Source organism: Lethenteron reissneri, chromosome 15 (genome assembly GCF_015708825.2).
Source record: "Lethenteron reissneri isolate LAM-NWPU_2019-01 chromosome 15, ASM1570882v1, whole genome shotgun sequence".
Taxonomy (NCBI): Eukaryota; Metazoa; Chordata; class Hyperoartia; order Petromyzontiformes; family Petromyzontidae; genus Lethenteron; species Lethenteron reissneri.
Window position 1 is genome coordinate 3092312 of NC_083793.1, and position 26756 is coordinate 3119067.

Sequence of the window (26756 nt, forward strand, 5' to 3'; positions counted from 1 at the left end):
GTTCTGTATCGCAGTGGCTGAGTCTACTCACTTGAGGGCTGGAATTGTTCAATTTGTGACGGAGAGCTCAAGCCCAGCCACTATGAACGTTGGGCTTTCTTTGTTAGAATGTGGGTAAATTGCTCCAGATATTGGTAAATCTAACATGCACACATTAATGTGTTCATATCGAATGAGGTTATACCAGAATCATTTTGGCACAATGTTTATTTTAAATAGGCCTCAAGCTGTAGGCCTCAGGATATGATGAGATTATAATGGGAAGATTATAATTGTGATTGATGAATGATTGTGATTTGCTATACCTAATGAAATCAATGCATGAGTTAATTTAACTACAAGCCGAGATAAATATTAAAAAAAGTATTTTTTTGTTGCAAAACTTAACCAACATTCATTGAGGACACTGATAAAAAAAAATTCAAGCCTCCAATTTAACACCACCTCTACTTATGTCAGCAATAAAGTAGAATTAAACTTTGTATTAATGATCATGGTAATTAGGGTAGGGCTTACATAACAGCAAATAAAGCAATTTTAGCCGGCAACATTCCAGGTTTTTTTTATTTTTCTGCTTAGTTGTCATTGATATTCATTCTGGAGGACATCGACTTCGTATACCGTCAGCAACATTGAGGCTCAAGCTAAAATGACAAAATCTAACACAGTTAAGACGCCCTCTTCATGGTTACTTTTACAATGTTATCCGTGTCATCATTCTCATGTACATGCTGTAGCACAGACTTAAGTGTATCGACATTATCCGTGAATATCCAGTTTGCTCGAATAATAGGTGACTAATATATGTAAGTACAGTACATCAAATAGGATGCCAACCTCTTTGGGCATTGCTCAGTTACTTGTTTTTTCCCATAATAAATTATCAAAGGATCATAATTCAGGACCTCATTAAAAAGAGTTTTGAGACTCAGTGAGGCTTCCCTGGATATTGTATCACGTATGTTCAACTTCTTTTGCACCGTACGTAGCCAACTGCGCTAATCGGAGGTGCGGGAAAAAGGACTCTTGTTGTTGAATCATCAAATTATAGGAGCGGAAGATGGCAGCCTTCACGCGGCCCGCTCTGTTGAGTGAGAAATCACGACGAATACCGTCAACGCGGCGACCGAACATCCATCATCGATATCCCGGTCTCCAGAGCAACAACGCAAGCCACGCCAATGGCCCTCTTCAGGGCCAAACAGATGGGCCCTGCATGCTCCGACTGAACACTCAGGGACTTCTCCTGGGTGAAATGCGAGCATCTTGCGAATGTAATGAAAACCCGTAACATTATGTCAGCGGCACACTCCTGCTGCTCCTGACGCAGGTTGTCTGGCTTGACCACCTCAATGTGAAATTATAGTTGTTGCTCTGCGTCTACATAAGCCATCATGTAATACAAATTTGGGGTTCAATTTCCATCGAAGGTGATTACAACACATGCATATCCCTTCATCATTCAAGTACCTGGTGGTGAATTAAGTTCGCAAATGAGTACACGAGCAAGTCCCTGGGAATATTTCTTATGTTGGGATGAAAAGGAACGTGACAAACTTCATCCCTCGAACAATGGTTTTCAAATATGGGAAATAATACAATTGATGTGGCATTTATTGCGTATTCGAGACAGTGAGAAATATATGCAGTAAAATATTTAGAACAAGAAACATTACACTCCATCATGCATTTGCATACGTACAGTATTACGCATGAAGCGATTACATAATGGTAGGGCACACTTTCTTGGGAGTTTTTTTAAAGGTATTTCCTTTTTTGTTTCAAGGTCAGTACCAAGGTTTTTCAAAGAGGTATTTTTGGAAAACTGCCCAAAGTTTAATTTCATGGGGGAAAAAATCTAGATTTTCGGAAAACTGCCCAATGTTTAATTTCATGAAAAATAATAATCAAGATTTTTTAAAAAACCCTCTGCATATTTCGCCATTTTTCTCCACCCCCACCTAGCAAACACTAATTAGATTTTCATAATTACTCTTGGTTAATTAGAAAGTATAACAATGCAGAGAAACCATTCGGCTGTTGCAGCTGAATTTTCCTTTGAGGCTGAGAGTAAGTGGGGATTGGAGAGAAAACCATCAACCCATTCATTATCAGAGCATCACACACTGCATATTAATTGCCCAACATTGATACACTTGAATTGCTTGGTCATTTTAAAACCTCTATAAAGAGTATCCAACATGAAGCTACAAATACAATGCTGTCAAGCTGTTTATTTTCTTCACAGTAACCTCTGACCGCTTCGAGTACTCATCTGAATAATGCATTCATAGTCTTAACATACTGTGGGTTGAACTATGCAATGATTTAGCCGCCGGTTCTGAAGTGATGTTTGATATGAGCCTTGTCATAGGTGATAATAATGATGAGAACTGGATACCATATATGCATATTTTCCCACAAATTGGATGCGAGGGAAGGCAATTTACAATTTTCAGAATTTTGATTGTCAGTAATTGGGTTCACCATAATTAGCCACGTGATTTTTTCTCTCTCTCTCTTTTTCTTCGCCCACAATTGTATCCAAATTGTGCTATTGGCGTCATTTCACGAGACAAAGAGTTCATTCGGATCTCTCAGAGAGCACGCTACTGTATTACATCGCACTGGATGGCTTCAAGGCAAGACTAGGCAAATGATACTGAGATGAAAGGATGATTGCCAAACGTGGCGCTGGAGCGAGAAATGAGAGAGGTGAGCACCTATTCGAGTCCGCAGCTAGCGAAAGAATGAAAATAATGAATACCTTTTTTTGGCTACAGGAGGAAAACTGAAGGGCCTGGAGGAAACCAAATGCAGAACAAGGGGGGGGGGGGAACAAACAACTCCACGGAGAAAGGCACCCCGGGTTGAGAATCGAACCAAGGCCCTCATTTTCTATGAGGCACCTGTGCCGCCTTGGTTCATGTCGTTCATTGCCAGGTCAAGTTAAATTAAAATAACGGGACAAGTGACGGCAGGATATTCCTGTAACTGCTGCTTGCAATGCCTGGGTTCAGCACTGGACCTGCTGTGGTGCCTTTGGGACGAGCACGGACCGTTACCGGTGACAGCGCAGCTAGGCAGCCACGCAGACAGCCAGACAGGCAGCAAATAAGCCAGTGCTATTTGCGAAAGTGTTTTTGTTACTTGCACTTGTGCACAATTGCGCAGTATCACCAAATAAATTGGCCAATACTGTTAGAAAATGGCCCATGGAAATAGCTATCACAAATCTATCTCTGAGATTCCTTCAAATGGTTTCTGAACAACACAGTAGAGCAAAGAGATTGTCTGCTCCCTCTGCATATGAGAGTAATGTTCATCGCACGACAGTCAAACCAAAATGTAATTCTCAGTTGGAATTTAGCCAAAACTAAGTGGAGAATAAAATGTGATGGGATTTTTTGCGCAGTCATTGGTGACCAGATATGAAATCAGTGATGCCAGCTTCGTGCTCTGACCTCTAAAGATGCCCGGTCGTGACAGCTAATAAATGGGATAATCCAATGTAAAGGTAGCTGAGAGGAGCAGCGATAAGAGGATGATTGGTCAATTTGGCACGGGAGAAGAACAAGAAAAGAAAGCGTCTACTGGAGTACAGCCAGCAGGGACGTGTAGATAATTAACACATTTTTCAAAAATGAATCTAGAAAAGGGCCATCTAGGAGCCTAAATTGAGACATAAAAAAAATGTACACGATTTCCCAGAATTCCTAGCTCCTTCCTTTGCACGGCTGCTCTTATCTTGCACAGCAAACAAGCATAGTGATAAAACAGCGACCGCATAGGTTCGTTGCTGTTGTTGGTACTTGGTATTGCGTTGTGGAAAATACAAAATAAATCCTGCGCGTTAAAAAATTATCATCGATTGACAGGACACAACTTTAGATGCATTTTAAAACTCCCCTTCCAGCACTAACAAATTAAATCTTGTCAACCGAAACATGTTGCCGAGGTCGATCACACTTTACTTGCATAACGAGTACTTGTCGTGCCCCGAAATAATGTCAAGAGGTTAAAATGTAAATTGACAAATGGATTGCAAACCATAGCAAATGTTAGCGAGGCCATCAGATTTGTTGCCAAACTCCTAATTGAATGCTCGGAGAGTCATGTGCACCCGGGGCTCTGCATGGCTCATTACACACGGCCACGTGAAGTCGCTCTTCCTTACCGCAGACTTGGCATAAAGGTGGTCTCCCCAGAGAATGATCCCAGATGCTCCCTGAGAAACAGTCTCTCCAACGGTATGCATTAAATCCACCTGCGGAATGACAATGATGCAGGGTTAACGTGCGCAATCAAATGGGGGGCCGTGCAGCAATTCACGTCTCCTGGGGAATATCATGGCGGAGTAACACCGATGACACAAAACGCACAGTGTGCAAGCAACGTGTATGCTAATGCTGCGATGGTGTGATGGTTTTGCACGCTGCACTTGTAATCTGGAGGCTGCACGGGGTTGATTTCCTGGTGCTGCTGCCGTAACAGTGGCGCACGTTGCTCAAATCCACGCCCCCCCCCCAACCTCCGTCCACTCAGCAGTATCAGTGGGTGGGGGAAAGTTCGTCGCTGGGGTGAGGCGTTGATAATCTCACCCTCTTCGCAGGCATTTGGGCGGCATTGAAGGAGGCCAAATACCCTCCAGAGGGGTGATTCTAGAGTTGAAGGGCCTTCCGCAAGGAGTGGTTATTGACAAGCAATTGCAGGGCTGCGCCTTAGCACCATTCACACGCGCAAAGGGCTGCCTGCGACAGCAACAATACGTAGCGGGAAGCCAAGCGTGTTCTGGCACATCAAAAAGACACTCCCAATTCTTGCGCCCATTCCTCGAACATCCTTCGCGATGACTGACGACGGGCTTAACGATGCCAAGACTGTGGCGTTTTTAATTTCGACAGCAGAAGGCTGGACTGCACCGCAACAAGGAGTCATTGTTTGGACCAATCGTGGCAGTCGAGCCATCGTTACCTCCTGCTGCCATTTGTGCACGAGGAATTTGCAATGGGCAGCCCTCAAACGACACCGTGGGGACTAATCCGGCACACAGCATCGTGGCAGCGATCCAAGCAGAATGATATTTCGTTTTATTTTGGTTTCTACACATACCTAGGACCCATTCATTGCTTGTCGTAAAAGCTCTAGGGAAGTTGCACAAACATCTGGAAGAACAAGCATGGTGCATTATGATGAGATGGTGCGGGAAGGATGAGTGGGTGCAGGAGGTTGAGTGGGTGCAGGAGGTTGAGTTTGTGCAGGAGGTTGAGTTTGTGCAGGAGGTTGAGTGGGTGCATGAGGTTGAGTGGGTGCATGAGGTTTAGTGGGTGCAGGAGGATGAGTGGGTGCAAGGGGTTGAGTGGGTGCAGGAGGTTGAGTGGGTGCAGGAGGATGAGTGGGTGCAGGAGGATGAGTGGGTGCAGGAAGATGAGTGGGTGCAGGAGGATGAGTGGGTGCAGGAGGTTGAGTGGGTGCAGGAGGTTGAGTGGGTGCAGGAGGATGAGTGGGTGCAGGAGGTTGAGTGGGTGCAAGGGGTTGAGTGGATGCAGGAGGTTGAGTGGGTGCAGGAGGTTGAGTGGGTGCAGGAGGTTGAGTGGGTGCAAGGGGTTGAGTGGGTGCAAGAGGTTGAGTTGGTGCAGGAGGTTGAGTGGGTGCAGCAGGTTGAGTTTGTGCAGGAGGTTGAGTGGGTGCAGGAGGTTGAGTTTGTGCAGGAGGTTGAGTGGGTGCATGAGGTTGAGTGGGTGCAGGAGGTTGAGTGGATGCAGGAGGATGAGTGGGTGCAAGGGGTTGAGTGGGTGCAGCAGGTTGAGTGGGTGCAGGAGGTTGAGTGGGTGCAGGAGGATGAGTGGGTGCATGAGGTTGAGTGGGTGCATGAGGTTGAGTGGGTGCGGGAGGATGAGTGTGTGCAGGAGGTTGAGTGGGTGCAAGGGGTTGAGTGGGTGCAGGAGGTTGAGTGGGTGCAGGAGGTTGAGTTGGTGCAGGAGGTTGAGTGGGTGCAGGAGGTTGAGTTGGTGCAGGAGGTTGAGTGGGTGCAGGAGGTTGAGTGGGTGCAGGAGGTTGAGTGGGTGGAAGGGGTTGAGTGGGTGCAGGAGGTTGAGTGGGTGCAGGAGGTTGAGTGGGTGCAGGAGGATGAGTGGGTGCAGGAGGTTGAGTGGGTGCAGGAGGTTGAGTGGGTGCAGGAGGTTGAGTGGGTGCAGGAGGTTGAGTGGGTGCAGGAGGTTGCAAGCAGCATGCGCTCCTACACTTCCCATGCACATTTCTGAAAAGTTGCGGAGCAAAATACGTAACAGCGGTTTACATTTCACCTTCAGCGACGCAGACTCTGAGGGTAGAGCCCAGAGCTGAGCAGCTAGATTCCTCGTGACGTTGCTCAGCTTATCAGTGCATATGACGCAAACCTGCCCTCAGCTGCACCGGTGAATGATCATTTACCTCGCTACTATTTGCGGAAGTAGTGCTTCCACAGCCCAGTTCCAGCAGCCCACGAAAGTGGAAATCTCATTCCTTATTTCTTTCCGTGCGGCCAATTGGCCGAGCTGATGTCGTAAAATTGTTCCGCGGGCGAGAGTATTCCCCGCACTGAAGGAAATGGCGTGCATCGTTCAGTTGTTCACCCTGGTGAATCTCATCACGGTTATAATTTAATGGAGATAATTCTAGTGCAGATCGCTCTGTATTCTGTAATGATAGAACACTGGCAGTAATGCAATTACTCAGCCAAGCCCTGCAGTGAAACCTTTGCTATGCATTGTATTTTAGGATAACGTTTTACATTAAGATACAGACAATTACTTACAAACTCCCCACCCATGCATTGTGATGCTCGGTGCCAAGTTAAATACGAGGCACAATTTTAACTTGACCTTGGAATTACTTTGAGGTGGGGTTAATTTGATCCGTTACATGGATTGCTCCCGTTTAGCGAGTTCCCCGGCTATATTTACGCGGGAGATTCCATTGTGCGTGAGCACAGCAAAAGCAGCAGCAGCAGCGTGAACAAAAGACAAAAAAAAGTCAATATTGGTAAGAACGAGGACAGTGTCCTTGGGGAACATTGCCCAGCATGCTGCAAAAACCTACTTTCAAACTCAACTCATCTCCACGCCCATTTTTTTAGAACTGCTTTTTTGTGTTTAGTTTGTTGGCTACGTACGGTGCAGAAGAAGCTCAACATGCATACATCAGCGGCAGCGTTCTCATGCCAGCCCTAGCAGAGTATCTGCTAGGCCGCGAGTGTCTAGCTCAGTGTTCTGCACTCATTTTCAGAGGGAGGGGTGGGGGGGGGGGGGCACTTTTACCGATATGACATCATCAGTGCGAGGGCCGCAACACATTCAAATCCATTGGGGTTTGACGCAGAGGTCGCAACCGGGTACCCGATACCCGTACCCTACCCGATACCCGGCTACCCGTACCCGGCCCGGTACGGGTAGCCGTTTATGACCCTGGTGCGGCCGGATACGGGTACGGGTAGTCCGTAGTCCGTGAGTCACTGGTGAGTAACCGTTTGTCACTCATTTCGGGTACGGGTAGGGAACGAGAACCCGTACCTGGCCGGGTACGGGTACCCATTTGCGACCCTGGTGCGGCCAGGTACGGGTACGGGTAAGGAATCAAAACCCGTTTGCGACCTCTGGTTTGACGGCACGCTGATGACGGGGTGTTTTCACTCTTTGTGTATTGTCGGGGGCCGCACGTCAGGGGCGAGTCGGCCCACACACCTGCGAGAGGAAGTCGAGGGTGTAGGTGTAGACAATCCGTGCGTAGACCAGGACGGGAATGATGGAACCGGGCTTGGGCATGCTGGCCACTCGCATGGCCTCCTTCACGCGGTGGTGAACGAACTTGCGCACGTACTTCGTGGACTTGAGCGGCCTCTCCAGGTAGATGGACGGGTAGAGGGCCGTGCTGCTGTTCCAAAGCCAGAGCAACTGGTCGTTCCGCACACGCTCCACGTCTGGACACTGGCCCGTGTACTCTGGCCCCGTCTTGTTGTAGTCGTAGTTGTAGCAGTCCGGGAAGAGGTAGTAGCCCCAGAGACCGCCCGGCCTTTCGCTCTGCCCCACCCGCGCCGTTTGCTCCATGAAATCTCGCGCGGACTTATCAAACTCCTTCTGCGCCTCTTTGGCCACGAGGTCTTCGGGCCAGCTCGGATGAGCGTGCTTCACCTTTGTCTTGGACTCCTTCCTGTACTCGTCCTTCTTGCCCCAGTTTCTGCTCCACTGAGGCCTCCACTCTTCCCAGTCGATGACAGCCAGGCCCTCAAAATCCTTGCCTTTTATTTTCGCGCGGATGTCCTCCCGTGCTTTGCCCAGGTGCCCCGCGAGGTCACCGCTCTGCGGAACGCCGCCGTTTTTCAGTGCCCCGTGCTCGTCGATGTATGGGTAGTAACCCAGCTGCGTGTGGTAGAAGATGGTCATGTTGTCTCCGCAGAAGCACTCGTTGGGGTTGATGACGATGTCGAAGACGTTGAGGTCCAGGCTGATGTTGTAGCGCTTGCTGCACAACTCTGTGGGGGCGTTCCAGACCGTTGTGAAAGCCTTGCCTTTAAGGATGGAGCCCAGTTTCACCCCGTGCTGCTGCCGCTGGTGATGCTGCTGCTGCTGTGTAGTTGGTCTCCCCAGGAACACGAGCAGCCAGAAGAGTGACTTGAATAGGAAGAGGAGTTGTGCATTCATGATGAAGCCTGCAGATAAATACATTGATCGTCAGCGGCTTGCAACAAACGATGGTTTTAAATCGGTTGTCTGCATGGTCGAAACACAAATACTGTGATGTCAAAAAGTCAAATGTGTTTCCCACTAAAATGGGCATGGAGATTAAGTCATCTAACGTTTATAGCATTGAGCCGATGGTGGAAGTTCCGCGTTCCTACAGCGGATGCGAATCATATCAAAGCACAATATCTCAGTGGACCTGGTGCTCGTTTTATCAACCGTCGAGAACCGAAAGGCTGGAGTCAACCCTTTGACCACGATCTGATCTTGCAACCCACCGATTTGTATCACACGCGCTCTGACCACTGCGCTCTGAGCAATGAAACAACCGTGTCACCCGGTGAGGTTTACAAATGATGTGCTCAACTACATACATATATAATATAACCGCTTTGCCATCTGTGTGATGTGTCGTTATGTCTTGCCACTACGAGGTTGTATGCCGAGTGCGCACCTGAAGGAGATTGTAGAACACTCTGGTGTCGCACCTGCGGTGAAACCATTTTAACATCAAGAATGTTTTTACATAACACAAATCTGTACACTGCAGAACATTGTTGGAGATTATTCTGGCATGAAGCCAGTCAAAGCCAGTCAACTGAAATGCTTTGATCTTCCTTTCATCTTAGTGGCAGTTTCAAATACTTACTATTTTCATTTATCCTATTATTTGATGCGTTTACTAAAGCAGCAACTTGAAATTTTATAAATAAAAAGAATACACTAATAATAATTGTAAATCTACATCTGAAATCAGGTGTCCTCATGCCGTGTTGATCACGGGGCTTGTATAACCATACTTTACCACACTGGTCAGCATGGCTTGATGAAGGACCAGCCCAGGACCAGTTCAGATTTTACTCTTCACCGATTTTAGGCATGGCCAAGAATTGTATTTTTATAGGACGTATGTCACAACCATTCACATCGAGCTCAGTGGACAGATGCAAAAAAATAGCTGAGCTGAGTTTTTCTCACCCTTAAGAATAATGAGATTTATAACGCACGCAATTTTTTTTTTTTTTGCGGAGGTGTGAAGCCCAGCCGAGTGTCGCTCGAAAGCCAAGGCGAGAGACGTGGGGCCTTTATGCGTCTCTTAAAAGTCGGGGCAGATTGAATTCTGCTGCGGATCTGAAACGGGATGGCGTTCCAGACGGTGGGAGCTGTCACGGAGAAACGATGCCCAGGCAGTGAAGCTCCTCGTACTTGGTGGAGGGGAGAGCAGGAGGGGGAGGTTGCGAGTTACGCTGCTGCGGAGAGTTCTAACGTGAGCTGTAGTGCGGGGGGGGGGGGGTGACAGGAGCGGGGAGAGTTACGGTGGCTTCCACAGAGAAATAACGCCCGGCAGTGACAGTCCTTGGTATAGGGAGGAGGTTGTGAGTCACGCTGCTGTGTGTAGAATTTCACCGTGAGCTGTAGTGAAGGGTGACAGGAGCGCAGAGAGATACGATGGACGACACAGAGTGGAGGCAGGATGGCGATGGGAATCTAGCGGGAGGGAGCGGAGGGAGGCGAGGGAATGTAACCCGAGGATGATACTGACATTGATGCGGGCGCCAATTGTAGCCTCGTTTTCTTTTACAAACGATTTGAAAAACAAGCAAGGTGTGGCTACATAATTGCAACTTTATTGGCTTGAGCATCTTGTAAACTTGGCATAACCACACCATGAGGTTCATGCCCTTGGCAAGCACCTGCAAAATTAAGCTGAGCTTTCTTATCAGAAAATATGAAGACAGTCAGTGTATGGAGAAAAAAAGAATAATCCAGATATAATCGAGACAAATAAATTATTTGACTGTGGCTACGTGCCATTTGGTATTTGATTTGCATCTCCAATCAATTCACCTTGACTCTAGTCAAGTGCGCTGTTCCGGAGAGCGGTCGATTGAAAACAATTTGTTCAAGTTACAGCTCAGAATATTCAAGAAATATAAAAAGAACAAAAAAAAATAAAGAAAGCACATTCTGTGCCGTGAAAAACTCCATCTTGACATGTGTTTAATATTTGCTACGTGGCAAAACGGCTTTTTTTTTCTCCGAGTGTTTCAACGCAAAACTCGTGGGACGAGGAGATGTGATCAAGCGTGCTGTACAGTAATTTAAACGTGCACTTCAAACACTGGAAATGCTTTAAGTCAAATGAATAAAGCAATTGTGATCAGCGTTGTTCCTCCACGCACGTGCTAAATGTACAATTACAGGAGCCTCACTTATTACCGCAAATTTTCTGTCGAGGTCTGTGTCCCTTTCCACGTCTTTCTCAATCGCTCTTCAAAGCCCAGTTTCTCCCTGTCAACGCAGGACACCACTAGCTGTTGAGGCGGCTCTGACTCTCGCCAAAAGCAAGGAATAATCTCGACATTGAGCACCTGACGACGGCTGCTTGCGTTGTGGCCGAAACATCGTGAGAATTATTATATATATTTTTTTGCTTCCATTCTACGTGACTTTACCGAAAGAACCAAGAAGATGAATCCCTGCAGTCACGAAAGCTTTAAATCGAAAGTTATTCCATTATTAAAAAAAAACTGAAACAAATCTCTCTATATGTAAACAGGAATTAATCTCGGTGTGCCAATGCTTACATGTTACTCGATACAGAACAATTGTTTTTTTTAAACTCCACAATGCATCAATTCCAACCCGATAATTTCCACAATGTTGTTAAGCTGGCTTGTAGTAGGGATTGTTGGTGTAAGGCACTACTACTACCTCGAGAGTACACGGTACGCCTATCCACAACAAGCCTACATTATTAGTTCCCAGTATTCATCCTATATTCCTATAATAACAACAACAACGAAAGTATGACAAGGACAAAAATATGGGGAAATAACATGGGGGCATTCTGGCCCAAATTAAGCACTAAATACGTTGATATATGGATATCTACAATGCGCAAGAGTGTATGTTGAACATTGATGATGTTACTGACATCTTTGCTGTGCAATGCATTGACATTTGTATACCAGTGGCTTGTACAAGCGGGCAAGCCATTGTGGTCACAGCTTGCCTTACATTTGTGCGTCATTTATAGCCAGTGTCACTTTTATGGTCCCTTTGACAGCAGCTAAAAAGAGTACCTACTCTGAAGAGTAACTGATTTGCGATTCTCTGCCTTGCATCTCCAAAAACACAGACGTAAAACATTTAATATCAATATTAATAAAAAACTTATGGCCCCTTTTCTCAATCCACTGCTGGATGATGGGCCTCCATGTCAGTCATGGGTTTATATTCTTAGGTTTTTTCGGTAAAGCCACGTAGGTAAAACATTTAAATTAATAAAAGTAAAATAAAAATAAAATTAAAATCACGACGTTTCGGAGGCAACACAATCTTCCGTCTTTAGCAGGACCCGTCACAGCTCTATAGCTGTATCTCACATGATTTTTATTTTATTTTTATTTTACTTTTATTAATTTAAATTTTTTACCTACATGACTTTACCGAAAAAACCTAAGAATATGAATCCTTGCAGTCACGAAAGCTTCAAATCGAGAAGTCATGGGTTTGTTTCTTGACCATACCTCACCGTGCTGGTCAGTGCCTATTGGTGAAAAGTGTAGAGGCCCGGGCCTGGTTTGGAGATCGCTTGTCAGCGACGTTTAGAGCGGTCTTCTTCACTCATTTTCAGAGGGGGGGGGGAGAGGGCAACTTTCGCCGTTAAGACATCGCAAGTGTAAGGGCCGTCACACATTTGAAACCATTGGTGTTTGAGAGCACGACGATGATGGGGGGGTGGGGGGGGGTTCACACGTTGTGTATTGTCGGGGGCCGCACGTCAGGGGCCGCGCTAGTGGGCCCTGCGGGGGCCTTGCAATGAAGGACGCTGACCCAGAATATCAATTACTGTGCAAGCCAAATGAGATGTGTTCAAGAAGGAGACTGGTGCCCGTCATGGAAATGTCGAGTGTCCATGACTGGCTCAAGGCCCCCTATAGAGCTCAGAAGTAAACCTTAATAGCAGGAGCACGAGGACACTCTATGAACTTTGATTTGAATACCATAAACGTGCAATGTTACTCAGTACAGTATGGTATTGTGTAATACAGTAAGGTGCATTGTTCAGAAATCAACAGGTTAAGTCACGTAGGTAGAAAAAGAATAGTTCACGATGTTTCGATCGCAACACAAGCAATCGTCATCAGGTAGGACAACCACAGCAAGAAAAAACTGCTTTAGTAGGCGAGAGATCTGACGTGGCACGAGGTTATATAGTAGGCCTCGGAATTAGGGGGGAGAGAGAACGGGGGGAGGCGGAGCAGAAAGTGCTCATATCGAAATTTCGATTTAAAGCTTTCGTGACTGCAGGGATTCATCTTCTTGGTTCTTTCGGTAAAGTCACGTAGAAGGGAAATAATAAAATAAAAATAAAACGTAATAAAATACAATTCTCACGACGTTTCGGCCACAACACAAGCAGCCGTCCTCAGGTGAAGAACAGGTCTGTCGGAAAGACAGCGTCTGAATGAACACCACCAAGCTTGGCAGCGTATATTTAAGCTGGGTTAGAGGAGGAAGAGCGCCTTGACAAAGACGCTGTCTTTCCGCAAGACCTCTTCTTCACCTGAGGACGGCTGCTTGCGTTGTGGCCGAAACGTCGTGAGAATTGTATTTTATTATGTTAAATTTTTATTATTTTATGATTTCCCTTCTACGTGACTTTACCGAAAGAACCAAAAAGATGCTTATATCCACTGTCGTCAGTAGGTTATAAAGGCACGTTTGCCGTCGTCTTTCCACTGCTGCTTGAATGGCTCGTGACAATATGCCAGCGACTCTGGTCCAGTGAAGCTGTAATCACTCTTCACACCACAGTGCTACCATTTCATCACCGTGTCCATGTGTAAAGTCGTCCCCCAGAGCGCGTTCCCTTTCTTGGCTGCCTGTGGGGCCAGCAGCACTGCGACCGAACCTGCCGAGCAGAGCACCTCAGAGTCTTTGTCCAGATTTAAGGGGAAAGCAACATTGGCAGTGCGTTAATTGAATTTCTTGCATCTGGCACAGAAGGGATTGTTAAGCACTAATGGGTATACAATTAAAGAGTCTGGCTGCAGCCCTAAGTGAGACCTGCTCAGCGGCTGCGGTTGACAGACTTGCTCCTCGGCGCCGATGTTGGTGCTCCGATGGTACACATTGCCAGGCGGCTGTTTCGCATTTGATTTAGTCTGCGGGCGCGCATCGTGGATGCTGCTGCGCCAGAGTGGTTAGCGCGCTGTACTTGGAATGCATAGGTCGCTTGTTTGTATCCTGCCAAGGCAGCTGAAACATTGCCGCAAATGTATTCATTGTCCTCTGTCTAGCCAGTCGTACAAATGGGTACAGCGCAGCGAGTCGATCGGCAGGCCGCGTGTGGTGGGATGAAATTTGGGCACCGACCTCTTCCAAAACGTCTCTCCAGCGTGGCAGAGGAAGCCAAAATCCCCCCCCCCTCACCCCCCCAAGAGCTGCTCTCTAGAGCTATCTCTAGTGGGGGCTCTTCTGCCGGTAGTGATTTGAGCAGAGTATTGCAGGGCCATACCTTTGCAATTTTAGCATCTAACTCATTGCTGCTGTCGGAGCATCCCAAACAGCTGGCATCCAGAGGTACTTTCCTGCCTTTGTTCAACTGAGATAGGACCATATGTCTAAGGAAATAGGCAATCACTTTTCTGTGTAATTCTATGGGCTCTCCAAACAAATTAAACGTCCTGCATTTCAAACCGGACAAGTTAATGATCAATTTTCCATAAAAGTGCACATTAATTATGTATGACTTTTGAAACTAATCATGGCTTCAAGCATTGCCACGTGGATGGATGATGTTTTCCAGGGATGTCATCGATCTAAGTTTGATAACATGCCTGCAGGTGCTTCTATAAACAACGTTACTTGCACATTTATTTCAAAACTTTATACGGCTTCATTTTTTTCCACGCCCAGTTCCAAAGTAACACTTAATTCAGTACACATTAAAATTGTATTAAATCTACAATATCATTGGCTCTCAAACACAGAGATTAATTATATTGTTTAATGTAATAGATTTGTTTTAACAATCCAAACATTTAAATTAGAATCACTTATTGAGCCACGTGACACATTCGTACACGTACCTCGCATTTAGAAATGTGAGTGTCGATATAGCTGATCATCTCTGCAGGATAAATACAATAATTTTAGATTTGAAGTTTTCGTGACTGCAAGGATTCATACTCTGTTTTTTTCGGTAAAGTCACGTAGGTAAAAAAATTAATTAATTAAATCACGACGTTTCGACACTTAAGCGGTTGTGCTTTCGCTAAGTTGTCCCCACCTGAAGAAGGACGCTTGTGTTGCGCCCGAAACGTCGTGATTTAATCTATTTACATTTTTTACCTACGTGACTTTACCGAAAAAAACAAAGAGTATAAATACAATAATTCAGGGAGCTCAACGGTGGTTCTCCTATGGGCTCAGACCCACTCACCACAGGAATGTGGAATTACCAGCACTAACTCATTTGAACAGGACACCCCTAAGATTTTCCACCGAATATTTACACTTTGTAATGGTTTCGATTTAAAGCTTTCGTGACTGCAGGGATTCATCTTCTTGGTTCTTTCGGTAAAGTCACGTAGAATGGAAATAATAAAATTATAAAAATAAAACATAATAAAATAATTCTCACGACGTTTCGGCCACAACGCAAGCAGCCGTCCTCAGGTGGAGAACAGACTGTCTCCTCGACAGACCTGTTCTCCACCTGAGGACGGCTGCTTGCGTTGTGGCTGAAACGTCGTGAGAAGTTTATTATGTTTTATTTTATTATTTTATTATTTCCATTCTACGTGACTTTACCGAAAGAATAAAGAAAATGTGTAATGGTTAACACAGCATGTTGAATTACTTGAGCAAGTTCCATTTCTGTATTGTTCCTATGAACGACATTTATCAATGTGTTAACACATCGCACTACACAGGCTGTTCCCCTGCTGCCCCCCAAATGGAGCAGCCTGTGTCTCACGTAATCGGCTCTTGATAAACCACTATGTACACAAGCCACTGCAACACGCCCGGCATTACATTTCCTTTGCAAAGTGGATGTGGAGGCCATAACCTCTTAAATGCCTCTAAAGGATGCTCAGCATGGGATGAAGCCAAACTCTGACCCCAGCCCCCACCCCTCTTTTCTGGCTGTCCGCTTATCTGACATGCCACCGCATGCAGCCCAACTTCAAACGCACATGGCTCGGCATATGGGAGCGATTATGGTTGTCTGGCTTGGCTCACAAATAATGGCAGTCCCAGCAGTATGCATGTGCACGCAAGTACACACGCAAATATGCGCTTAAACACTCGAACATAAAACAAACAAACAAAGATCCCTTGTATATCCTGAATGGACTGCTGAGCCAAGTGAAGTTAGCGAGCACCTATGAAGACCGGCATGGCAAGCCGAAGGGGTGGTGTTGCCAGTACCCAGCTCGTGTGCCTTTGTCACCCCGGTGCATAAAGACGGCTCCCCCTCCCTGGCCAATAGATTAGTGTACATGGAAAAGTGCCCTACAAGATCTAACATGGTACAATAATCATGGTACAAACGTTGATGTATCGATCGATTAAAATCGATGTTCATGCTCTTGATACACGCGTAAATTTGTGCACGTTAGAATATATGATTTACAATACGTGCAAAATTATACACAAATTGTCTTCCAATCTTACACTTAGGATGAACTGAGATACATTGCAAAGTAAAAACAATGCAAATGAGATGGCAAAACATTTGATCGAATAACTTGCATTATAACCAACCCCTAATAAATGTCAAGACATGGGTAAATGATGACATGGCTGGTATAAAATCGATGGTGTGGACATCACCATACCCAGCCTGCCATTCGCACCCCAGTCCTGATAGCAACACAATGCACCAGGTACGCATTTAATGTGGAGTATACTTCGAGGTAACAGAGAACAGCAATAGGTAAAATCACGGCCGATTATGATGAAACCAGAACAAATACCACTCGCCACAAACATGCATGCCTGGGAATTGAAAACCAGCATTGGATATGTTTGTTGATCCATTTATAGATGCCCCAGTGGTTTCTGAGTGACCCCTTCCCCCTTTTATTTTTTGAACACGCGACTGAAGAAAGTGCAAGCGTTGGCTTTTTATCTTACAGAGCCGTTACATCAAAGTGAACGTGTTCAGAATGGTGGGAAACATGTTGAGACTTTGAAACACAAATGTAGTTTCCGCCATAAATATATCCATGTTATTTTCACGGTGCATCTATAAATGGATTACTCTGCAGGTAGAGGCACTTCATACGTACATGGAGGGTTCACAGATACGATTTGATGAAAACACACACATTCGCTGACCCGAGGACACTCACAGCCCCAATTAGGTTTAGTTGAGTAAATGTATCCATAGCCCTGGACAAAAACAAACAAAATATGCCTTGCAGTGCCGTTTCTCCGAGTGGAAGAAGCTGCGCCACGTCACTGCAATGCATTCAACAGAATTCTGCAGATGCGAGAGGTCAACCACACGCATTGTTCGCCAAACTCTGTTGGACAAAGACCCCAGTGTGCACCGCTAATGGGGAGAGAGCTTGTGTCAGTGTCATTAAATGTAACATTGTGTCCCCATATTTCATCAACATCATACCCCCAAGGTAAAGTAATGGACGCATGAGTGTATCTGCTGTGCGTTTTGAATTAAAAACAGCATGCAAAAGCACCGTCCGTAATGGGGCGGCGAGTAGATGCGTGGAACATGCTTGTGTGCGTTGTTGCTGTGTGCGCTCACCGCCGCATTGGACGATGTCCGTGTGATGCTTACTGGGTTCAGCACATTCGAATGAGGTGGCAAAAAAAAATCATCATCTGTCGATGTGCTTTGGAAATGCTCCGAGGGGGAGATCGGTGTTCTTGTATTGAACGCAAAGCTCAGGTTTGTACATTTGCTGGATGTAGGCCTCTCCACACGAGTATCACCAACTTGCCATGACCAGTTCAGATACCACTTGCTGCTGTACACCGGCCGTGGTACCAGGAATCGAACTCAGGTCACTGGTTATTGGGTTCGTAGCAGAGGTCGCAAACGGGTTTTGATTCCTTACCCGTGCCCGTACCCGGCCGCACCAGGGTCGAAAACGGGTACCCGTACCCTACCCGATACCCGGCTACCCGTACGGGTATCGTGTAGGGTACGGGTACCCGATTGCGACCTCTGGGATGAAGCCATGTTGCAGGGGCGGGTGGGTTGATTCTAGGAACTTTAATTGTGAGAAGAGACAAGACGTTGGGAAATGAGTGATAAACGGTGACTCACCAGTGACTCACGGCCTACCCGTACCCGGCCGCACCACGTGTCGCAAACTGGGTACCCGTATCCAGCCGGGTACGGTTAGCTCGGTATCGGGTAGGGTACGGGTATCGGGTACCCAGTTGCGACCTCTGGTTCGTAGCGCATTGCTCTTACCACCAGGCCACTGTGCTCACTGTATATTCTTTACATGAAAGCACGTGGTATAATGTGTGTGTGTAATTGACAATTGTAAGATAATTATATATTTTTCGTGCAGCACGACAGCAGTGGTTTTTTTTGTTGACATTGAGTTTTTCCAATCTATCGAGACAATGTTTGGGAAGATACAATGCCAGCACGCTCGACCAATATTAACGTAAAAAAGAACGCGATTTTACTTATAAACAGATCGTGAAATACATGTGCGCACGCTGTTACATGTTCCATACCATGTAATGGAATGATAGGTCACATCCCATGTTCAATACCGGCGTAATAATCCGACAATTGTATTCCGAATAGCCTTGAGCTCACTCGAATGGGTGTCATCGTACTGTGAATTAAGCTTTCACTATTCTTCCAGTGTCCATTTAGGCTCACGATATTACCTCCCCTGCACTCAGGCCGCGGTGGGTGGTGACCTGATTAACTGCGGCTGCTAAGTTCACAGCAGAATGATAAGTATTTCTCGCAGATGTCATTTGCGCCACAATGGACACACGCATTGGCCCCCAAACAATTCTTTTGCGAGATAGAATCAATTCAATTTATACTCCGGGAAACATTCCGGCTTGATTAAATTCATCAGTTACATCTGGCACCTGCAGAAATCAGTGGAAGAGGCCGCGTGGTTGCATCAATCGCCCCCATTCGTCGTTTCACCGCTTTACATCCCCGTCCGCAGATTTCAGTGCAAGTGACCAAAGGTGAGAAATTACAACGTTAATAAAAATAATTCCCATATCCCCATAATTAAACACACACAACATAAGCATCCCATATGCAACAGTCGAATGTGCTGTATACATGTATCTTACTGGTAGGAACCTCCTGGTTACACCAGCCCACAGGGGATTATTGTGTCCGTCTGTCCGTCGTGCAGGGATGGGCTGGGTGGGGAGGGTGGGTAGGGGCTGGGTGGGGAGGGGCTGGGTGGGGAGGGGCTGGTCACCCCGTGGTGCCCTTATAAAACTCAACGTTTAACCTACTCACGCCGGCTTGTGCCCGCCCTCACAGGTCGGGCATATTTGCGGAATACACCACGCCGCCGTTGACCCTGGCCATTGACCGAGCAACCCAACGTTCCTACCAGCTCCCTCCGCAGGAATGTGTTATAGGATACATATATGTTCACCATTCCTCTAGAGACCGGTTAATCTAGATGAATGTGGACTGAACATATTTCAGATGACACGTATTAAACCAATGTATTGCCTCTGAGTATCAGTAAATTTTAAGCAGTAATTGCATGTCGCTTGTTGCACACACAAGCGCGCACACCATCCAGGTGTTACACCTGGCCATGCATGAATAATTCTCGTTTGAATTATGATTGTCAGCACTTGCTGTAATATCGGCCACATCTGTTCAGCGCCTTTAATTAAAGCGACGAGTTATATAATACATTTTCACAAAAGCACTCCAAACTGCTGTCGCTCGACTATTTATTTCATTGTTTAGATCCTGCCCTGTCTTGCCTTCCATAATTGCCCAAGTTATGAAGTCGTGTTTTGCAGTTGTACCCCTACAAATAGAATTGCCTCAAAAATATAGAAAATGGACATTATTCCCCACAAACTTTGCTTTTGTGACCGGGACTTTATGTGAATGAGCGACACAAATTCGCCCGTTTTCTCATTGAAAATAGGTACATTTATAAATATCACTGTCCTGGTCACAAAAGCAAAGTTTGTGGGGAATAATAGCCATTTTCTGCACCTTTGAGGCATATGCAAATTAGGAAATAACACTTACTACTCAGGAACAAAAATACATGTCTTTGTTACACAGTGTAATGTAACACTCAACACGCACTGCACTGAAAACTAATTTATTTCGAAGTGTTTTTTGTGTTTAGTTTATTGTCCTTCCCCTGCACCTCCGATTAGCACGACTGGCTATGTACGATGCGAAATAAGTTCAACATACATACAACGCAAATGTCCACACATTGTTGCATGCATCTGTCCATCCACTCGTTGAATCCTCGATGGTGAATCGTTGACGTTCAAGTGACGGTGATAGGGGCGAGCTTTGGGTTTCGAGTATTCGGGCCTCGGGAAGAGGAAAGGAGACAGGGGAGGGGTGGTTTGTGTTGCGGTGAAATTGAAAAAGAGTGTCCACACACACACGGAATTGAGAGACTCGGCATCACGTGGTACAGTGGTGCTTCATGTTTACTGCAACTCTTGCACCCCTTCGGCTCTCAATCGGTATTTTTAAATCCTTTATATTAAGTTCACTTCCTTGCTTGCATGCGCGCTTACGACCGTGCAAATCTTTCGGTCGTTTTTTAACCCACTTCTCGTGATCCAATCGAGCTGACATTTTGCACACAGACTCGTTGTGCGTGACAAATTATTTTTGTGAATTTTTTTTCTCCAAAATTTTCCACTTTTTAGGAATTTTTTTTCATATTTAATTTACAATACCAATGTGATAAAAATTACTCAAGAAAAACAGAAATGAATAATTAAATAAAACCGATGCCACGCATATAAAGGATTTATAGTGAAAAACGTTGTTTTTACGGGTTAATTTTTTTTCATCTTAACAAATACACAGGGTTTGATGAAGCAAAGTAGTTGTATTTACGTGCCCAAGCTTAATTTGTGTTTCGATGATTAACAGTACCTTCCGTAACAAATCTGGCACGTCTCGCACCCCAGGTTAAGAACCGCTGCATTAGCACAATAACAAGGGTAGAGATTTATATAATTAGTTCAACAACGAGGGAGGGAGTGATAATTTCGAAACCCAAGAACGCAACCCTATTTTTCCATGAGGTTAAATATGGAGGGAGTATAGAGTACACGCGTAATCCTCGTGCAAACCAATGGCAGGCGATGCCACGTGGTTAGCGTCGATTCCCAAATCGCTGCATGTGGTCCAAGCCTGAAGCAGTGTGTGTGAGTATTTGTTTACAGCATGGGGAACGGTGGTGTAGTGGTTAGCGCGCTGTGCTACGAACCCGGCGACCTGAGTTTGATTTCCGCTCACGGCCACCAATACAAGTGACGAATAAATTAACCGGTCCTGGGACTCCCCGAGGTCGACTCAGCCTCAACTTAGTACCTGGTGTGATGTGTAAACATCAACACTGGAGACAAAGGCGGTCGGGCGTGGTGCAGGCCACCCACCCCCTCGAGTGCCGTTCAAAAGTTCAAAATTCATTTATTAGGTATAGCCCTGTGAGCCATTCGGCTCTTGAATCGGGTGCAACCGCAACAAACTGGCATTCATAGGTGCTCGCTAACAGCACTTGCCCCAAAAGTCTGTTGAGGGTACACGGGGGATCTTTGTATTGGTTTGCCTACTGGAGTGTTCGAGGATTGGTTACAGCATGGGGTCATTCGTATGGATTGAACATGGAATCGAAACCGCTAAAATGTCTATCCCTGTTCCATAACTCATTGTACGGTAATGTTTACCGTAAACTATAAAACTCAACTTTTTTTGGTTTACCACGTAAGCATTCTCAGGAAGAACGTAATCAACCAGGTAGGGTGTTGACTTATGTTATCCGACTCTCTGTTGTATTACATTACATTTCTAAGTATACTAGATTTGTGTTTCTATTTCATTTATACCTGATGATGATTGCTTGTGTTGCAATCGAAACGTCGTATGCTAGTATTTAATTTATTATTTTCTCTTTATACGTGACTTTACCGAAAGAACCAAAGAGTATTACCACGTAATGCCCACTGAGCTCTATAGTTAGCTCACCGAAGTGGCTTATCACGTGGACATGTATAGCAGCCAAACAATATCAAGGCGTGATTCTAAATTTGGAGGGATAAACCGGAGGACCCAGAGAAAAATCCACGCGACCACGGGGAGAGAGACACGCAAACTCCAAATATATAGACGTCAGGGTCGGGATCGAACCCACGACCTCCTACATACCAGGCGAGGGAGTTCAGCATCTCCTAGCCACCGTGACACCCCAGGGTAACTTTATTTGAGCATGACACACACCTACTTGTCATTATCATAATTCATTATTCGATATTTCACGGACTGATTCTATCGCTTTACGGCGTTCAACAGACTGCGAAGGGGTTAAAACCAGCGTGGGCCGATTCAACATTCAGTACAGACTCCGCGCGCAGAGATTCGATTTGGAACAGTGAAGAACTGAGCCACAAACATCATTCCCAACAGCGGGGAGCTCCAATTAGGGCTTGTCAAAGCCTCGCTTAATGAAAGCGCCGTGTAACGAGAGGCAAGGAGCAAGAGACTTGACGAGGCTGGCCCAGACAATGCCGGGGTATAGATAAATCCGCGAACCCGTCTGTGCCGCTGTGCATACCATCGTGAGCGTATATACCATCGTGAGTGTATATACCATCGTGAATGTATATACCATCGTGAATGTATATACCATCGTGAATGTATATACCATCGTGAATGTATATACCATCGTGAATACAGGCCCTCCCGTTTGGCACACGCTGCTGCCATGCCATGCAATGGGACCTTGACGTTTTGCTGCAGCTCTACAGTTCGTGCGATCACGTTTACGTTGCGTAAAGTGGCACCGCAGCGTAAGAAAATAACTGCGTGCGACTGACTCACTACCTCCCCCCCATCCACGTTCATGTTGGGGTTGGCTTGAGAACACATCGACGAGGAATGAACGTAGCCTCTCCCATAACCGCGGCGGCTCCTCCAAACGAGCGAGGCCGGAAAAGAATGCGCAGCAAAACAATTAAATAAAAACCCAGTCGCAAATACTCGCAAGTGGAGTGGCAAAACATCAGCGTTCACGCGGCATCCAAGACTTAGTCGTCGTTCTTGTTGTAGTTGTGATAGTGCGAAAGTAAACTCGGCTTGAAGAGAATCTTACCGGCGTCAAAGTAACTTTTGTTGAGTTTCTCTCCGCACGGCGTGATAACAAGTTGTCTGCCTCTCGCGTGGAAGGGAACTCGCCGATGATGGGGGGGGGGGGGGTCGCTGCAAGTTGAGTTCCCTTCCTGCTTGGATGGTGCGCAGCCAGACGCGGTCTCTGCGAGCATCACGGGACTTTAAACGTCACCCCCCACACACACCACCACCACCCCCCACACACACCACCACCATCCCACCCCCACACACACCACCCCCACACACACCGACACCACCCAACACACACCACCACCACCCCCCCACACACACCACCACCCCCCCCCCCCACACACACCACCACCCCCCCACACACACCACCACCCCCCCCCCCACACACACCACCACCTCCCCCACACACACCGACACCACCCAACACACACCACCACCACCCCCCCACACACACACCACCACCCCCCCACACACACCACCACCACCCCCCACAAACACCACCACCACCCAACACACACCACCACCACCCCCCACACACACACCACCACCACCCCCCACACACACACCACCACCACCCCCCCCCCACACACACCACCACCTCCCCCACACACACCGACACCACCCAACACACACCACCACCACCCCCCACAAACACCACCACCACCCAACACACACCACCACCACCCCCCACACACACACCACCACCACCCCCCACACACACACCACCACCACCCCCCACACACACACCACCACCACCCCCCACACACACACCACCACCACCCCCCACACACACACCACCACCACCCCCCACAAACACCACCACCCCCCAACACACACCACCACCACCCGCCACACACACACCACCACCACCCGCCACACACACACCACCACCACCCGCCACACACACACCACCACCACCCGCCACACACACACCACCACCACCCGCCACACACACACCACCACCACCCGCCACACACACACCACCACCACCCGCCACACACACACCACCACCACCCGCCACACCCACAAAACCACCACCACCACCACCCACTCCACCCACCGTGTGTAAAACCTGCGGCGACTCAACGGTGATTGGAGCGCGCGACGACTGCCCGGGCAAGTTTAAAGAGCGCAGGGCACAACTGCAATGATGACAATGATGATGGTGATTCACTTCCTCATTTCACTCACGCACGCTCACTCGCCGTGGTCACAACATCTCGTGGACGCCCGTGTGTGCGTCTCTCGTCTTTGTGTAAAGTACTAGGGTAGACGCCCGTGTGTGTGTGTGTGTCTTTGTATAAAGTACTAGGGTAGATGCCCGTGTGTGTGTCTGTCTCGTCTTTGTATAAAGTACTAGGGTAGACGCCCGTGTGTATGTGTCTCATCTTTATATAAAGTACTAGGGTAGACGCCCGTGTGTGCGTGTGTCTCGTCTTTGTATAAATTACTAGGGTAGATGTCCGTGTGTGTGTGTCTCATCTTTGTATAAAGTACTAGCAGGAAGTTTCCGGCTTTTGCCCGGGAGGGAATTTTTTTTTCAAAACTTGTTTTCTCTTAAAAAAAACATTACATACATACACAAATACTTCCGTTCCGTTTGTCCATTTGTCAACGAAATTATAAGAGCCTTTCAGAAGTCCCCAATCAACAAGTAACGGTGTGTTAGAGCGAGAGATTGGGGAGCGGTGGCGCAGTGGTGAGCGCGTTGCTTAGAAGCTGCCGACCAGAGTTCGATTCCCGCTCACGACCAATAACAGTCGCGAATGTTGGAACCGGTGGACTCAGCCTTAAAAAAGCACTTGCCCCAACAGTCTGTTAAGGCTATAGGGGGAGAGAGTACTTGGCAAGGTATGTGAACATCAGCACGAGGGAGACAGCTGTATCCAGGTGTGGTGCTGGCTTTACCACCCACGCTATGTAGAGACTCAAACACATTCATCAATAACGCTGAGTGGCCTTCAGGAAAACATGTAATAGGTGACATTTCAGGAAATAGCCCTGATTATTCATAGCACAGTGCGAATAGGGTTGTCACCTCTGAGGTACAAACAACTGGGACATGTGAATTATAATATCTCACAATTGTGGTGGAGGGGAGAATCGCTTATAAATGCATCGTCTTGATTGGTGTGTAATTATGCAACTGACAAAAAAACCTGACCTTTAATGTGTCCTGGGAATACTTACAGATATTCAAATGACAGCTGCATCAGAGGGGGTGTCCTAGCAAAAGCAGCAGAGGTGATAACCCTACTTGTGTGCTAACCTAGCTTAATAAGTAGTGTGCACTCCCAGAGTACACTGCACTGTGCTTCCAGGAAATGTGGTTAGGGGCAGTCCATAAATGACGTCACGCGATTTTGGACGATTTTTGACCCCCCCTCCCGTCACACGGCGTCACAAAAAGTCAGAGATATGACGTCACAAAGCTCTGCCCCCCCCCCCCCAAACAAAAACATGTTTCAAATCGCTTTAAACTATTGTGATTGCAGTGCGTATTTAATGTGCCGCTGCACTCTAATGTTGTAGGAGAAAACACTTTTCAACAAGTATATTTAATTAGGTAGAACGTGTTGTTTATATTTATTTAAAGTTGAGCATTTTGATGTGACGTCATATTTCTCAAACCCCCCCCCCCGTCGTCACACATCGTCACAAATGTCTGACCCCCCCCCCCCCCCCAGGTGAGTGACATCATTTATGGACGGCCCCTTAGTTTCTCCAGCTGTGCATAATAACAGCAAGAACAGTCGTAGCTTTGTCTATGTGTACACGTCTGTCCGAAAGCTATCTCTTGTCGTGATGCTGCACACGTGAGTGGGACGTGCGCGTCACGAGGGATACAAGGAAGCGTTTGAATGTCTTCCTCCACGACGAAGACCGAGGAAGAAGGGGAAGACCATGAGCCTTGAACAGGGGTCACGAGTTGTCAGCACGGATCACCAGTGGGAGGGAACTCAAGGTTACTGGGGGTAGCAGAGGGGAAACGGTTACGTTCCACACAGCGAAGGCTGTCACAACGACACCTCTGATGAGCACGGTTGGATACGTATGGGGCGAAATAAGTGCAAGATACATTTAAGATACATACAAAATCGACATTGTATTGAAGACAAATCAGTGCGGTGTTTAAACTTCAGCACTGGGGAGACGAGAGAGGTTACACGTTATGCTTGCTGAAACCATCCACTTGGAACATTTTTAAACAAATAAATGTGATGACATCAACACGTGGGGTGCAAATAATCCAGTTTTCTTGTTTTAGAGACTGCGGAGTCGATGTGTTAGGAGCATGCAGATTCGTTTATATTTTTTTCTCGTGTTTTCTTTATTGTGCTGGGGGCGTCATGTCATGAGATGAACAGTCCGTTCGGAACTACCGCAGAGCAGTGACCCCCCCCCCCCCAACCACGTTAGAGAACAGGCTGCAGCAGCAGGTATCACAGAACTCTTAGGTTTTTTCGGTAAAGTCACGTAGAAGGGAATGAATAAAATAATAAAAATAAAACATAATAAAATAATTCTCACGACGTTTCCGCCACAACGCAAGCAGCCGTCCTCAGGTGAAGAACAGGTCTGTCGGAAAGACAGTGTCTGAATGACACTGTCTTTCCGACAGACCTGTTCAAAGACAGTGTCATTCAGACACTGTCTTTCCGACAGTGCTGTTCTTCACCTGAGGACGGCTG

At 46.7% G+C, this 26756-nt stretch overlaps 1 protein-coding gene across 4 annotated transcripts in view; it reads right to left on the reverse strand.

Annotated features, from left to right (window-relative positions):
• LOC133342587 (hyaluronidase-1-like) overlaps positions 1 to 24263 on the reverse strand; it is a 36039-nt gene extending 11776 nt beyond the window's left edge. The window contains exons 1-5 of one of the 4 annotated variants that reach the window (XM_061551807.1): positions 24125 to 24263; positions 23078 to 23236; positions 12256 to 12341; positions 7722 to 8686; positions 4178 to 4267 (exon numbers count right to left, since the gene is read on the reverse strand). In XM_061551807.1, the coding sequence (XP_061407791.1) occupies positions 4178 to 4267; positions 7722 to 8678 (1047 nt within the window). In that variant the 5' untranslated portion in view covers positions 8679 to 8686; positions 12256 to 12341; positions 23078 to 23236; positions 24125 to 24263. Of the gene's footprint in view, positions 1 to 4177; positions 4268 to 7721; positions 8687 to 9171; positions 9191 to 10937; positions 11010 to 12255; positions 12342 to 23077; positions 23237 to 24124 lie in introns of those variants that run through there. The other 3 variants (XM_061551805.1, XM_061551806.1, XM_061551808.1) reach the window with 3 other exon arrangements.
• Positions 24264 to 26756: the final 2493 nt, after the last annotated feature.